The 17,385-nt window shown below is 35.5% G+C and overlaps 1 protein-coding gene across 1 annotated transcript in view; it reads right to left on the bottom strand.

Moving 5' to 3' along the window:
* Positions 1–17,385, bottom strand: part of ptprga (protein tyrosine phosphatase receptor type Ga) — a 256,694-nt gene that overhangs the window by 191,517 nt on the left and 47,792 nt on the right. Inside the window, exon 2 of the mRNA XM_088636210.1 lies at positions 15,947–16,051. Coding sequence (XP_088492336.1) covers positions 15,947–16,051 — 105 coding nt within the window. The remainder of the gene's footprint in view (positions 1–15,946; positions 16,052–17,385) is intronic.

Below are 17,385 nucleotides of genomic sequence, written 5' to 3'. Positions count from 1 at the left end.
ATCGTGTCAGTTTTTACTCTTGGATTATGTACAATGACAATGAGATACAGTATGTAGCCAGAAACATGTCAGTTAAATGAATTAGTATTTCACATGGTTTAATATTACAATATTCTAATTCTAATTAATAACATCACACACAGCCCCTTTGTCCTGCTGCAGTTGCTGGTACAGTGGTTCTGCCATATGAGCTTAGTCATTAAGGAAAGAACATCTTGGACTGCTTTTAAAGCAAAACAGTGCAGACTGGGGAGCTCACTCAGAAAACAGAAAAATAACCCATGTGCCAATACATCCATTGCAAGCAATTACAGAACACAGCATTACTGCCCACACAAAAATGTGGAGATGCGTATTCAGAATAAAAATATTTAATTTCAGCTTGGGTGGCATTGTTGAAGCATTTCACATCTTTGTAGCTGGGAAGATCAAATTACTCTCTGATGATCTTAAAGTGTTTCAGAGGACAGTGAGGAAACACTGTGAAGAGTATTCTCTGCGATTCATTAACTCAAAGAACAAAACCTAATTTGCTGCGGTTGTATATCAGTTTTAGGATTAGCTTCCTGAATTCCAGTGCAGGTTTCATAGAATGATCTTTCCTTGGAAATGCCTGGTCCTTCACGGAACAAAGTACTGTACCTGTCGAGATCCTTTATTCTAAAACTGCTTAAACAAACATGCTTATGGGGCTTGTTGCTTTTGAGATAACTGGGTTTATTCCCATGTATAACTGTATCTATGGCTTATTTAGGATAAAAATGACAGATTTTAAAACAATGCACACCTCAGTATGTATCGCTGCACATAAGGTACACTCTTAGAACACATACCGGTATAACTGAATGCATATACTGTATATGTACAATATGTTAATTGCATTCCTATTGTTTGCACACTTATAGAAAAAAAGGGACATGTTCCATTTAAATGGAACATTGAAAAGCTTAATTAATATAGCCCAATTATATTAATTATAATATAGCAAGTAGCAGTATCATCTTTCTGGTGGCAAAATCTAGAACCTGAGCTAGAAATGCATTCAGTGTAATTCCACGTGTATATAACAATTCAATAAAATACATGTTGCAGTTCGTAAGTTTCAAATAAAGGACTGTATTAAGTAACCTCACAGCTACCACGCATAGGACAGAGAGCATAAAAATAATAATGATTTGTAAAAGAAACTGACAAAAATTTATAAAAAATATCATAGGAAACGTGTTATCTAAACAAATTAAGACAAAGGAAAGTCAGAGGAAAAAAAAGTCATTTTATAAAAGCACTTGGATTCTGATGTCATTTTCAAGTGCAAGTAGGTATGTTATTTTAACTGCCTTTTGCTTCTGAGGACGAACAGGTCAAAGTTAATTATAAGAAAACAAATACTGCCAAAAACAGGTACTTAATGCTATAGAGTTAACGCTAAATCTTAACATTTCAGGTTAAAGAAATAGCCACCAACAAGACAAGACAATCCATACTGTATATGGTATATAATCCCATTATATATAAGCATATATATAACTTTAGCAAAAGAAAACAAAGAAGTCCTTTAAAACTGTCAAGAGATCCGGGAGAATTAAACAGGGAATTGCAATGTGTTCTTGTGACACCAGGGGCTTTTTGTGTGCATGCATCAAAAATAATGTTTGCAAGGACACACACATGCACAGAGAAAATACAGGAGCTTATTGTAAAAAATGATGTATACGCTCTTTGCTCAGAGAAATCAGTCATAGCTGTGTGTGGTAATATCGTGTGCAGTGTTATGAAAAATGGAGCCTTATGTACAAGCTTTAAATAAACTTTAATCAATTTCAGTACACGGGACTCGAGATAATCCATCTGTGAGTTTATAACTCCACACTGGGGAAGACTGGAAAATGAAACCCAACCTACACACAACAGAAAACTACTAATCTCTCATCTCTGCAGCAATAATATTTATTTACACATCAAGTAATCAAAAATGCCCTACTAAACACCTGCAGTAATGTATCTCATACTGTCGTATTAAATACCCTTTCTGTCCATATTCCAAATAATGACTTGCTATTACAGTTTGATGTGAAATGGCAAGGAAACAGCATTTAGAAAACACAGACACCCTGTGCACAACTGGAATGGGTTAAATAGATCATCAAAAGCAAAATCATGACTTCTTTAAAAATCATGTAAACTTAAGTTAAGGATAGTGCGATCTTTTCTTCAAGATTTATCTTAGGTGACCAAGACAGTGTTGTGTAGTTAATCCGGTGCATGTCACTCTGATATAGAAATATTTCCCATTGTAATTACAAAGACTAAAATAATTCTTTCTTCACATGTTAAAAAAGAGGGATCTCCAGGAAAAATTGTTCCCCTACAGAAATGCAAAGTGCTTAACCTTTGAAGAAGGATGTTGATAAAGACTAAAACTGAGCTCTGCCACACTTAGATTAAGTAAAGGCCTCATACATACATAAAAAATGCAGGAAATTACTTAATACTACGCAACCTGTTTGGTCACCAATATTATAAATTCTTAAATTGAAAACTCAGTTGGAAGTTTTTCAAGATAAAAAAAACTTCTTTTCATCAGTGAACCTTTTCTTAAAATGTTTCTAATAAGCTGTAAAAATGTGCATGCATGGTTAATTCCTACTTTATTTACACCTGAGGGTAGAATTAATCAAAGACCATCCCACTGGGAATAACGCTCCCTGTGAATGATCAAAGGTTTTATAGCCAAAAGGAAATTTCATGGAACTGAGACTGATTAAACTCTTTCCACTCATCATCCTAGGCTATTCCCAGTTTGGCTGTCTTACCTGTTGGTTACATCTCAATTTTAGATCTATCATTTAAAAAGCCAAGGCTGACAGGAAAAGAATTCTCATTTAAAGTCTTGACCTAGTGATGTGAAGTATTAATTTAATTTCTAAGTATTGTTAAGGGGATTTTTACCATGCCTGAATTCAGTGTCCTTCATGTAATAAAGACATTTGCTTTTCTTTCAGAAATATAAATATACTTGTATTTACAAAACACCTTTCACGGCAACAAAGAAAATCAAGGCTCTTTACAACAGTGCTCCGGGCAAACTAACTAGTCAGCCAATGTTTAATCTGAAACACTGCAGCCTGGCTTTTTCAACATACCACACTGGAGCTACATCACTGAAACAGATCCCTGAAAGGGCAAACAAGTGATACGGTGGGACTTAAGAGAATACCAAAGGCCTTTGATTTAGCTGCTCATCCAAAGGACGTTTGTAGCATAAGCACGTATGGACAGCAGCACAGCTCCCTCTGAAACGACAAGCTGTGAATACTTCATGAATTCCTCCTCAGAGTGCTGATAAAGTCTGTGTTTCATCCAAAGATGAAATAAACTTATCACAGCTGGTGTATCGTTTTGCTAGGAGGAGTGTTACCTTTCTATATATCTATGGCATTTTACATTTTAACAGGAGCATTAAAAAAGGCAGACGGGCCTCTTCTCTTTAACATACATCACTTATGTTGCTAGTAGCCAATGGATCCAAGGACTCCAAGCTATTACTTGAAAGAAACTAGGGTAGTGGCTTCAACAACATGACTGGGCAACTCATTCCATATTCCCACCGCCCTTTGGGTTCAAGAGCCTCCTGTTGTTATAGGATCACATCTAGTTTTGAATTGAATGAAGGCACGGTACAGACTTAAAAAAATGGATAGGTAGCTTGTTCCTTACTCCCACAATCCTGTTAAGAATAGCTTACCCAGTTTTAACAGCACTTCCCTTGAGTTTCTATTTGAGTCTTTTGGAACATTTCACTCATGTTTCTAAAAAAACTCAATTGGATTTATTTTGTCAATGGCTCTGAGCATTTTCAATACTTGAGTCAAATCCCCTCACAGTCTTTTCTGTTCGGGATAATAGACAGAACGAACTTCATCTTTTTATTTGAAATTGTTACACACAGGACAGCCCTTTGACCTTTGGAATGAGTTAGAGCTTACTACTGCATTACAATTTGAATGTAATATACCTTGATTTTTACTGTTAATTTACTATGGGCTTTTATCCGATGCAAGTTGTATTCAAATGCAACACCTTCACTAGAGTCTCTATTTCCATTTTATTTCTTTCCAACAGTGTCAAGGACAGAGAAGTCAACCCTGGCACCAAATCCACTTTTAACTTACAGTACCTATAACAAAGTCAATCAACAGAATTCAGGTTTAAGATGCATCTCTGGAGCAGAAAATGTAAATGTGTCAACCCAAACAGCTAAGTCTTCAAGCTTTATGTTTCACACCTCATATTTATATATGTATGTTTTTACTACTTGTATCCAATATTCCAGTATTCCTCTTGTATTTGCCTCATCTTAAATTTTGCCTTTTCAAATTTTCTTTGCAACTTCTACAGTGCTTGTTAATCAATCAAAATAGGATATCTAATACAAATTTGATTAGCTTACTATGCCACAGTGTGCTTTTTATAAATCCATGCAGACTATTCCCTAGAATCTTATCACCTTACAGACGATTCACTAGTTTTGTACTAATTATTGTTTGCACAACTTTGCATGTAACGGTAGTAGGATTTAATAGTCTATAATTAACTTAATTGGGTTTTGTCACCCTTTTTATAGATTGGTGTTACGTTAATTTTTCAGGCAAAAGATATTAACCATGTCTTGAAACACTGCTGGGAGATTTTTGTTAACAGCCTATGAATAAAATCTTTCCTTTCATACATTTGGCAGAATACCGCCAGGGCCTCAAGATCTGTTTATCTTAAGTGCTTCTAGTATTTGCAATATGGATGGGATGAATTCTTTCTGTGCTTCTAGCTGAATATAGTTAAAATACTGCCATGTTTTTGTTATTGAATTTGAATAGCATTTTACTTCTGGTAAAATGTCTCATTCCTTCATAGTTTGCTTTCCTGAATTATAAACATCTGTTATGGACTTTACCTGTACAGTTTCAAAATCTACTATGAAGCACTCCACATTTCCTTAAGGATCACAGCTCCTTAATGGCTCTCTTCCTTCTGTTTGCCTTACTTTATCTTGATTGTTTAAAAAGATAAGATCAACACAGAAAATATTATTTTTTTAGGTATTTAAACTGAGATTCTTTTCTTAGGTATTTAAGAAAATAAACTATTTGTAAACCATTTCAGTTTCTGCTGCCAGAAGTCCTACTGTTTAGTCCCAGTCTGTGTGAGAAAAATAAAAATCTCCCATGATACTTGTTCTTTGACACAAACAGCATGCTCCTAATGTCCTTATATAATGTGGGACTATATAATTATATATGAATTTGGTAGACTGCAGCATACGCCTTTGAATAATTTACATTCAGTTCTATATATGTGGTGTATTCACCCCATAATGTTTTCTTAATCTCCCTTTCAGGCATGTAATTTGAACTGTAGAAACATCATAAACACATGGTAATGTGATCACTTATTTCTTGTATTTTGCTCTTTATACAGGTACTTCTGGAATTTAGATATCAAATCTTAATTACCTGATCTTTGGACATTCTGTTTGAACTGTAATCCTAATGAATCACCCTTTCAGTTTTTTCCCCCTTTTCATTCTAGTTTAAAATGTTTTTGAATTTCTTTGTGGACCCTTGTATCAAGCTGACTGGTGACAGCTTCCTATCTAATCCCTCACAAAACAGTACAGATTGGCTTTGGCTCCCTCTGTACATCACATCCTTAGGTTATGTTGATGGATTAGCATTTGCAGTTGTTCACCTCAGTATGGTCAAGCTATTAATTAATTACCTTTCAATTTCAATTAGATTTTGCAAGGTACTTCTTATTTAGGAACATGCTCAGAAAAAAAGAAAATTCACAAAAACAAAGCTTCATTAGGGGAAGAAAAAATTACTTAACTAGGAGAATTAGTATTATAAGGAAAATCTGCTGCCAGGGAGACACATGTTGTCTTAGATGTCAGGTGATGTGAATTGTGCATCCCAGCCTCATAAATGATCTCATCACATCGTGTAGGTTTCAATGTGACCTACATGGTTAATTTAAAAAATGCTATGCACATAGCAAGTAAAATGAAATGTGTTCTAGGTCAGAATATAAAATGGAGAGATTACTCAAAGAGTACAAAGTCCTGTTCAGCTACAGACAGATATTGGCCATACAACAAATTGCACAATTACTGCAGAGGTGCAGTAGACGATATGCTGGTCTATTTGTAAACAGCTTGGCTGCAGTACATTTCTATGTGTATTATTAAAAAAAAAAGATAAAGTTATCAATTTTAACAGAGGATGTAACCCTGTTGAAAGATTTCATGCCAAAGCAGTAAAATTACGTTGCATATATCACCATATTTTATGTAAACTACACTTTATAAAATTTATATACCTGTACTGTACCAAAGAGGATCAGCTGTCATTAAAACAGCGAGCTTCGCTCATCGAAAAAGAAAACAGTGAATATATATAAGTTGCAATTATTTAGTTATCTACTTCAGTAGCTTTTACTGAGCCTAGTGAATTTTGGAAGAGACTACCACCTGCATACAGTATGTAGGTAACGTAAGAGATGTGAAGGGACAGAGCTCTTCAGTAGGAAAGAAGCCAAAATATAGATTCATAAAGAGCACAGGTGATCAACCATTTGAACAGATGGAGCCATTCAATAAACCAAACATCCTGAAATTGTGCTCTAAGATCCTATCTTCTAGAAAAAAACTCAAAACGAATTCCACATACAATGAAGAAATGCCTCATCAATATGCTCAGTCAGGCAAGCATTTTGTTTTTATTCTTTTAGATCACTACAGTACACGTTATTAATAAACATTTAGATGCTTAAGCACGGCTGCCCTTCTTCATTTTGAATGTTGAGAAAAAATTACATTTAAGGCAAGGGAATTCTGAATTTCAATGGAGTCACTTCAAATTCTACTTACCCACACCAATGTTGTAGTCGCGTTCAAATAGGAGTTAGCAATTAGTAGTCAAAGGAATGAAAAATGCTAATTTCACAAACTCTTAAAAAAGAATAAAACAGACAGTTTTATATTATACGGACATATGATTTACCGTAAGGGTTCTTGAGCCAAAGCCAAAATATAACTGAAAAGCCTGCAACATTATTATGTTAAAACCATGTGACTAATTCTAAAATTTCTTATTAGAAATGTGCTTATCATCTAAAGCAATTGTATGTGTAAAATGTATGAAATATTAATATTTTAAAGGTGTCTGCACTCCCCATTTTACTTAACTGCCTTTCTGCAGAAAATAAAAAAATACAGACTAGATTAGTCATTTAACAAACATATTATGAACTATTATATTTCTATATGATTACTTAATTTTTTTCACAGGTGGAAGGCCATCTTTGAACTTCCTAAAGTCAAGATGAGAGCCACAGGCTTAGAATAAGAGGGATGCTTTACTGGGCTTATGATTATTATTAATATGGAATCTTCCTTTTACTTATTCTTTCTTCATTCAGTTCCTATGGCAACCAACTAAAAAGCTATACATTTACCCATCAAGAACAGTACATCAAAAACAATGTTGCTCTGTAATACATTTGGAATCTCCAGGGTCATTCTTAGAGAGCATGTTGTTGGTATGCTAGATCACTTAAAGCAAAGTTCTGTAAAGTGGGGATACTCTACATCACAATGTAACAGCTGTAGGAAAGAAAACTAGTAGTCTACACAGGGTTGGGATTTTAATCTCCATCCACTTAACTCTACAGAAAATTAGCACATGAAGAGCTTCAATCTGGCCAAGCAAAATATACAATTTCTTTGTCATGGATATGATGATCTGAACTTATCATACATTGGTGCATGTCGAGATGTACAATAAAGATATACACGGAAACCCAGATCTGAAACCCAGGCTACTGCAAAACTAAACTCAGAGACATTGCAATCGGGATTCAGCAAATATCAGATTGGAAGAGCATTTTGGCAGTACCCAAGGCAACTACTGCTAAGTACATAAACTTAAATTATGCCCACTTTGATACATTTGAGAGTGCTCATGAAAATATACCTGACAGACATGAAGCAAATTCAAAACAGGTTTCAATGGCTGATTGGTTACAAAATTGGAAACCAGTGTACAATCTGCCATAGAGCATCAGTTGTATACATGCAGTGGCTTCTTAGTCAGAGTAGTATTATTTATGCCTCAGCTAAAAAAGCATAAAAAAACACTTTTTAGAACAGAACAGGGATTCCATATGCCTGCTTGTTTTATTTCCATCTGAGCTCTTGACTTAATTGAATCTTTAATTAATTGAACATGTGACTTGAGTGAAACCTTTACAAGTGTTATTTCTACTCAAATGCTAGAGATCGTAAGTTACTGCTGAAACAGACCAGTTGAAAGGCAAACCTCAACATGATTAGGAACTGAAGTTCAAATTAATCATACTGTTATGTGAATTAAGAGTTCAGTTATGTAAAGGTGACCTCAGTTGTTTAATTGTTTAAAGTTTAATTGTTTCCTGATTACTTGGTGCTGAAATTTGCATTACATTAGGTATATGTTATGTTATACTTCTGTTTTTATTTTCAGCTACCAACATTTCTCATTAGTTGTGAAATTCCATATCAATATTCCATATTAAGTGGATTTAGACATGCACAGTATAGAAATAAATTAAATGAAGCAATCATTTCACTAACATCTAATGCATCACAAGTGTCACCTACTGATCATCGCTGGCCAGTGAATTACATAAGGCAACACACCACACTACTTTTACCGTATTTGGAAGAAATACCGCGTGTTATGAGTGGCTACATCTGTATGTACGCCACAGCTATGCCCTCAGCACGTCAGTGAAATATAATTTTAATTACTTAAATTTTGGTATGAAGCTAAGCAAATCAAGGTTGCTGGGTACAGATAAAATCACTGCAGCCATGGGTGGATCTCTTCCCTCCAAATATGACTTCCCAAACCTCTTTCCCAGTACACTGGGAACATGGGGTACACTGATCTGTAGGAGGGCCCATCCTTTGAATAATAAACTGATCTTTTGAATGATAAACTAATTACTTTGTTACTTAAGGATGGTATGTTGCTTTTCAAACCAATGTGTTTGAAAAGCACATGTGTTTGATCCTGGGTAAACTTAATTCTGGTTATGTACATTGTTTTTACCTAAAATAAGCCTCTAAATGCAAAAAGACAAATTCCTAATAAGAGAAATTCTATATGGCCAATAAAGTGATCTCTTATCTCTCTTTATTAAATTGTTGAAGCAACGTCTCTCTTCATGGCCTAATCTGCTGGCAGTTGAGCTGTTGGTGCGCAATGGCTGCCACGCACCAGGCGGGGGCCATAGTCCAGCGTTGGCTAAAGTTTCGCCATGTGTGAAAAGTGCATTGGGATCCTTTGGGATGAATGCAAGCAATTATTATTTATTACTAGAAAATGCTTCTCTCTTCAACTCACGCAGCACTCTAGCTCATCTTTCATTCCATCATTCCGTTCAGTCTATGTTGGATGAGTACTAAATTAATCATTATACACCATTTTCTGTTTCAGAGATTCAGACCTAATGGTTTGAGCTACTAACTTCTAATATTTGGCACACTCTCAGTTGACTGCTGCCTTGTGAAAAAAGTCTGGGAAACATTAATTTCCCTTGTGTATTTATCAAATAAAGTACATTATATATTTATTTTATTACACTATGTACTTTAGGGGTTAATTTAGATAAATGGGGATAGAGGAATGTCTTATGCTACTGATAATGTTTTGACAATGAGCATTATGTTGCTGTAAGGGGGAGTCTGACTTAATTCCTTGCTTTAGAGACCTTCAGACCTACAGTACAAGCTGTAACATAGCACTTGCTTCTACAAATGTGCTCACTGCAGCAGTGTTCTCATTTACTGGTTTTGTGTTTCTGGTTTGCATCTCTGAAATCAATAGTTTACTTCAGACTTACAGCATGTCTCAGAAAGATCACAATGTAGAAAAAAAATGTATCTTCAAACACCTCAAAACTGGTATTAGAAGGCTTCCTACAGACAGTTAAGACTGAACTCAGTGATCTGTTGCAATGTAGGGCAGAATATATTGTGCACAGGGAATGTCAGTAATACTGCTTCTGCACAAGTAGACCAAGTCACTTGTTAGCACTTAAATTAAAATCTAATGTTGCTCGTTCAACCATTCAAGTTATTTAATGCCTGTAAAAATGTCTGATCTCCCTCATGCTAAATAAACTGTTCATATATTTTACTTTGGATTACTACTTCCTCATTGGACACATTTCAGCTTGCTCCTATGTTTTACAAAATCTCACCATATTATGAACAGAAGACGCAGCAGAAAGCACTGTACATTTCTCTTGCCAAATTAAAATCAGCAAAATTAAGAGGCAAAGTTCCAGATAAAGATGGTATTCCATATGAACTGCTACTAACATTCTGGATTTACTGAAACCAATCTTGCTTGAAATTCAGCACTCTCAGGAATTGATAAAGGTGTTTTTCATTACAATCAAAACAGAGCCACAGACTGCCTTGGCTCTTGACTCCCCCTAGGGAAAACCCAAAAGCCCAGCAAGAACAGTTTAACATACAGTATTTCATTCGTTTTTGTTTTGGAAAAATTTAATTCAAGTTTTTGAAGTCAAGATGGCACAAAATTTCTTTATATGTAAGTAGGCGCTCTTTGTGATCCGAGTCACTGGCCTGGAAAGCACAAATTGTACATGCAAAGGGGTTAATTTGTCAAAGAAGGGTACATTTCTGATCCAACAAAAAATCATTCATCAGATAGTCTGCCAGTAAGTTCTGTACAGGGAATATAAGAACAATAGAACAAAGTAAGCCATCAATTTCAAAATTCTACCATGTATCAAGTAAGTCATTAATGACAAATTAAGAAAAACATGATGCATAAACATTTGATCAAAATCAAAAATCATATATTTGTATAAACAATAGTTTTTTTTCGTGATGCCCAGTACATACTTCTGATGTTGAATGATTATATTCTGGTGAAGTGCTGTTTCCAATAGCCACATATTCAATCACACCTTTTTATGAAAACACTCAGAAAGAAAAAGATGTCTTTGCTAACCAGAAATATGAAATTTTGGAAGTTGTCTCCCCATATACAGTATATTAGGAACAAACTGACTTCTATGATTCAGTAGCAGAATAAAACAACTCAGAAGTTTATTCAGAAGCTCAGCTGACTTTGCTACGGTAATGAAACACTTTCCAAAAGTGTTTTCATCCTTTTTTAAGAGCAATTTGGGGTGAAACCATTCTTAAGGAAGTTTTTCATTAAAAAATTAATGACTTTACAAAATTGCAGACAATCTCAGAATGAGAAGAAAAAATATCACTATTCTTTTTTTCAAAGGCAATATGCAATAAAGTAAAATCCATATGATATTTTTTCTAATACGATTCAAAAGCCTGCGAGCACCCAACCCAAAAGCCAGTGTTAAATTGCCTCTCTAAGTCGATAAAATGGACAAGAGACACATTTTCTACCTTTTAAATTAAAGTTCAACTTCTATTTATGCGAGTACAGCTGAAAGGCACAATGGCTTTAAAATTAATATCCACAGAATTAAAAAAAGGCATTACAGTAAAATGCCACGGCAATAATGATTTTCTTAAGTGGAAAAATAGAGAACATTCCATTAAACCCATTTTAATGTAAATTTTTAAAACCACAACAATGTCTAACAGAAAACTATAGATTTGCACAATGCATATACTGTATTTTTATTGATTTGGCCTTAGTTCTGTACTCAGTTTACACTTAGTTCTCCTTTCTGTGGATTATTTTAAATTAAAGACAAAAGTGTTTTAAAGCAAACCTATTTTAGTCTTTACACTCTTTTATTTAAAAATAAAATGAAACCAAACCAACATCTTTTAAGGCAGAACATTTGTTTTTCAAAGTATGTCTTAGTTATTGCAGTTTCATGGCAGAAACATGAAAAATGCTATTAAAAACTGCTACATGTTATTGTGTATTGGGATAATCACTTACATTCTATCATATTAAGATGTGTTCCCAATAGTAAAACTGCTGAACCAAAGTACAGTACAATTTCTCCCTTTTGTTCCTGTTGAAGTCTAGATGAAGCTACCCAACAATGTTGCTAAAGCTGATCCCTGCCCAAACTACTCTCAAGAAATGACTAGATGAAATCCTTGGATCAATTAGATACTAGCCAACATGGACCAAATTCCTCCTCTTGTTTGTAACATCGTAAGTGTTGTTACTGCTTATTCGTTAAGCGGAATCCTCCATCCACAAAGTCTTGTAAAACAAAACAAAAAAAAATGTACATACAGGTTAAGTACAAGAAACAATCATGCAGGAAACTATAAAATAAAAATAAATTAATAAAATGACAATGACTTAGAACAAGCTGGAGAAGCCACAGAAAATGAAGATGAAAAGGTGGATAACCCTGCTGGTATGTATTCCATATTTTCAGTGAATGAGTGCTATTAGCATCTTTTAGTACCAGTTAGAGAATTAAAAACATTAGTGCAATACTGTGCAAGCATTACTGAGGAATATAGTTGAGAGCTGGAGGATCAGTGGTACTAAGCAGACAAGTCTCAAGCAGGTGCCTTAAGGCGGTGAGGGACTGAGCTGTGTCAATTTTGTGACGCTCATTTCACCAGTGAATGAACAGGCAGGGGGTACAGACAGCCTGGGGGAGGAGGAAGAGCATGGAATGCAGGAAGGGGTGTTGGGAGAGATAATTCACGCAGGAGCAGAGTGGCTGAGACAGCGTCAGGTGAGAAATGGAGATCTGAACTGGGATGTGTGCCGTAATGGTGAAGGACTGGAAAAAAACGAAGCAGCAGAAGAAAAGACACGATGAGCCGTAGAATTCTTGATTTCACAACTTATGGATTTTTCATCAAGGATAGGAGTGATGTTCAATAAGAGAAGTTAAGACAGCTAACTAAAGAGATGTTAATTCAAAGACTCTAAATGTACAACTGCTGAATCCAAGATGGCATGGAAGGGAATGCTCATACTGCAATTTCATCAAGCACAAAATAGCAAAAGAATATTTAAAATGGATACTGTGTGCACTAAGTGTTAAAATTATGGTACATGAAAAATCTGCAATTATAATTAAAACAGCTTGGAGAAGTACCCGGCTTAGTCTTTGTGTTGCATAGAAAACTGCCAATGAGGGAATATCCCCAAAGCAATACTTCTGCATTAAAAGCTGGAGCTCTGAATAATGGAGAAAAAAAACACCCAAAACGATAGCAAGCAATGTAATCACATCTCTGGGGCTTTGCGATAATGTCCTCTCAGATTTATCTAATGGGAACTGGAAAACCCAAGGAGGTGTCATTCCATGAGCCAAAACATGCGTTTCCACAAGCTTCTTTCCTGCAGCACTTGTCAGGGCCTTTACTTTCATCATGTCCTGAAGCCAAATCACTCCGCGTTTGCTCACAGCTGTGTGCTACACCACAAACAGGACACTTCAGCTTTCAAATTTTGCCATTTGGCATTTACTTTAAACAATCAAGAAAACAATCAAATTACACAGCTCAATTTGAAGAGGACATCCTGATTTCAAGCCTCACGAGCAACTCCTGAAAGATTACATTAGCTTACCTAAGGAGCAAGTTAAACAACCCCACTACAATGTTCTTTTCCGTCAGAGAAGGGAACATCCCTTTTCAGTTTATACATGAAAACTCTGTTGTCCAGCTCAAGTGAAGCCAACAGTACCAAAACCTTTCCAGTTTTGTTTTCTTAGATTTGTTTGAAGGTATTTTTATCATCTAGAATTCATAACGAGATTACTAAGAAAGAAAGCCTTCTAATTATGTGTGCCTGTGTAGAAAGTCACATAGGCTGAAAATGGAAATATTCCTCTAGAGGAAAAAAAACTCATCTTTCTTTTTCATGCATTAATCTTGTACAATAATTCACTATTTTTAGTCTAATGTATTTTTAATGTAAATGTTATTCATAATCAACAACAGTTACCAAGCAGAGGTCCTGGCTGCACTATTCATCACTACCTTTACAAGAAACAATTGTAGAAGCAAGAGCTTCTACATGCCTGTTTGTTTCCCAATAAATAGGAGACCAAAGATCAATTACAAAGTTACCAATTAAATAAGCTGAGTTAGTCTTGCATGTAGAAATATAATAGTCACATTTTCTTCTTTGACATGGGCAGGTTTATTATTGCCAAGAAGTGACAACAGCATCACTATGCATTCTACTTCAATACATCATTTAGAAAATGTAAAACACCATGGCAGGTTGTTCATGACATATTTAATATAAATGCGATACATGGTCTATTAAAAAAGACTTTAACAAGACTGTTTAATTTTTTTTAAAGGTTGAGATTTGCATCAAACTCCTGTCCCACTTCAGTCATTTACATGTATCTAGGAGTCAACATCATTACTCTTTTAAAGGCCCCTTCATCACATTTCATGACTCAACTCTGCTTAATTAATCTGACAGAGTTGCTGCAATCAAAGGAGTAAATTATGTAGCCCTGCATCCCTCTTGTAATAGTCTATCTCATCTACACAATGTGTGAATGCTCATTTAAAAAGGGGTATAAAAAATAAAATATTGTTGCTTCCCTGTATTAATTTAAATTTTAACTGCATGTTGATTGGTAATACACTGACAATTCTAAATACTTTTTTTCAGCTAACTGCAGCTTTAACATTTTTCACTCCCCCTACCTCAGTGCAGTTCATTTGTCAGTCACACATGCAAAGTAATGTCCTAATTAGTTTTCACTAATCAGATTGTTTTGTGGGCAATTGACAACTGTGGAGTCACTATCTTCCGTGCACAAAACAAATTGTCCACTTTCCCTAGAAGCACAGCAGATTTATCAATAGACAGAATAATGCACTAAGTCTATAGATAAGGTGTAATTACAGATCCTGTCTATACATTGTTTTAGGGTTTTTAACCTAGCAAAACTCAAAAGAATAAGAAGCCAGAGGTTTTTATTTTTATGTGAAAAACATTTAATAATATTATTCAATGAGAAATAATTAGGGACTCCTGGATTTACAAATAAATCTTGAAATTAATTTTCCACAGAACTGCAGTATTCATAATTAAATACTGAATGTTCTGCAAGTGCTTCAGATGAAGGCTTTTTAGGTAATGGATACAGACAGCATAATTCTGCTGATGCAATAACCATCTGATACAGCCTTTCTTAAACACTACATTGAAAGACCTGCAGCCTTCACTATACCTTGCTTAATTCTGTGCTCTGAGGAGCAATTCCTGGGGAATGCATGGACATTTGTGGTTAAATCATTTAAATTTCAAATAGTAATTCACAGAAAGCTGCTTTTGTTTTGGTGTGCAGTAGCCAACTTGTCAGTACAGGTTGAAGGTTCAAGCCATCATACTTTAGAGAATGTTAGGTTTGACAGCTAGGGCTATAACATTCTGGCTCAACAATAAACAGGTGCAATTTGGTCTGCAAGTGCTTCTTGATTAGCAAAAGGGCAAAATCCTAAAGCAGTATCTGGAGACTGAAGCATTTCATTATTCATGGAAAATTGTCAGGCTTTATACATTTTTTAAACACCCATCACTTAAAATATAGCAGATAAAGTGCAATTATAACAGACATTCTGTAAGTAAAATAAATATTTAAATAAATAAAATAAAGATCATTGAGACCCCAAGGCGTGGTGGCAAAGTAAAAGATTAATGCTTCTCTTCGCCAAATATAGCTCTGAGGGACAACAAAAGTCACTTTTTCTCCAAAGAAACATTCATAAAATAAAAACCCAACGAGTCCCTGAGGCTAGAACTCAGAAAAAAGGAGGAGAGAGAGAAAAAATGAACACAAACACCAGTGCACTAAAGGAGGCTGAGTTCATAATCTCCACCACCAGAGACCCCTTCACGTGTCAGGCTGACAAAGTCTGTCTCACCTGAATAGGCCCAGTAGGGGAGTCCAGCCACTCTCCTGTGTCGTATCCGAGCAGTTCTTCCATGCTCCACTCCTTGTAAAGATCCAAGCTGACCTTCTGTCAGAGCTGATAAAATAGAAAATTGTATTAGACAAGTAAATGGTATAGCATTTTAAATTTTAAATAGAAGCCAACTAATGTATTTAAACATAAGCAAGAAGAGGTGCTGCTTGTGCTAATGTACTGTAGCAGCTCAGTCAATGAACCTTTATTCATCACTTAAATCTATCAGGACATTAACATGCTGAAACACACTAAAAGCTCTGCTCCGCATCCTCTGATGCTCAGACAGCAGTGTGTTTACAGTGGCACTTCTCACTTAGACAGTTTCCACATCAGACAATTAAAAAACATACACAATTAGATTGACATAATCTCAATTTGAAATTTGCAGGTTATAAATTAAAAAAAATGAGTTTTACATAACTGAAATGAAATTAATTTAATTGCGATCTGTTTGTCTTGGGCTGGATCCTAGCCGTTTACATCTTAAGCTGTATGCGCCTATAAGACAAAAGAGAAGAAAGGGCCGCAATTGTCAGATTGGATCACGAACTGTGCTCACTTGGGGGCGTCGTGATTCGATAGGGAATGAAAGCACTAGGCTGGAGTCGCTTGAGTCAGCTTCACCACGCAGGAAGTGGAATCTGTGGTGGCAGTACCTAGGGTTACTGCCATTCTGGATTTTTCCTGCCCACATATGACCCCCTGCAGCCATGGGGACAAATCAAGTTACAGGTGATGAAACGAGAACAAACAGGCTGCAAGGGAACTATGCTGGTTCAGGCAGCTTTGATTACATCTGTTAACTGCTCTTAAGACAAGAGTCCATTTCACAGTAGGAAAAAAAAACCTCACAAGCACAAACAAAAGTTTTTACTAGGTAAGGCTGTTAACTTTGGTAACAAACTGCACATTTGGAACAGTATTCAGTTTATAAATCTATACTAATGAATAGATAGGAATAATATGCCTTTGAAGATTTGAACACTGACCCATACGTGTAGTTGTCAGGATTCAGATGTGGGCGAAATCTATTTCAGACAAAACATGTCTCAACAGCTCTACCTACAAAAAGGTATCATCACCAAGTACAGCTAGGTAAAAAAAAACACCTTAAAATTAATAGGTTCCTATGTGCAGGTGCCTGATCTTTTGCTTGTAGCTGTAACTGCATTCTCTCAATGACAAGTTTTTTTTTTCTTGGTTCTTTGGTATATCGGCTCTGACTCCACCATGAATGCCAATGAAGGCTCACTCTATGGCTTTTCTATGAATTACATTATTGATTCCCAATATTCCTTGAACAGAAAATTAAATTATGCAATACCAAGCTGTATTAAAGATCCTGCCCTAGCCCAAGTCACTCCAACTGCACGCCTGTGGGTTTTCTTGCTCAC

The sequence above is a fragment of the Lepisosteus platostomus genome, chromosome 6 (assembly GCF_059453375.1).
Source record: "Lepisosteus platostomus isolate fLepPlt1 chromosome 6, fLepPlt1.hap1, whole genome shotgun sequence".
NCBI classification, from domain to species: domain Eukaryota; kingdom Metazoa; phylum Chordata; class Actinopteri; order Semionotiformes; family Lepisosteidae; genus Lepisosteus; species Lepisosteus platostomus.
The sequence above is the reverse complement of the archived record's forward strand: the minus strand, read 5'-3'. Positions and strand labels throughout refer to the sequence as shown.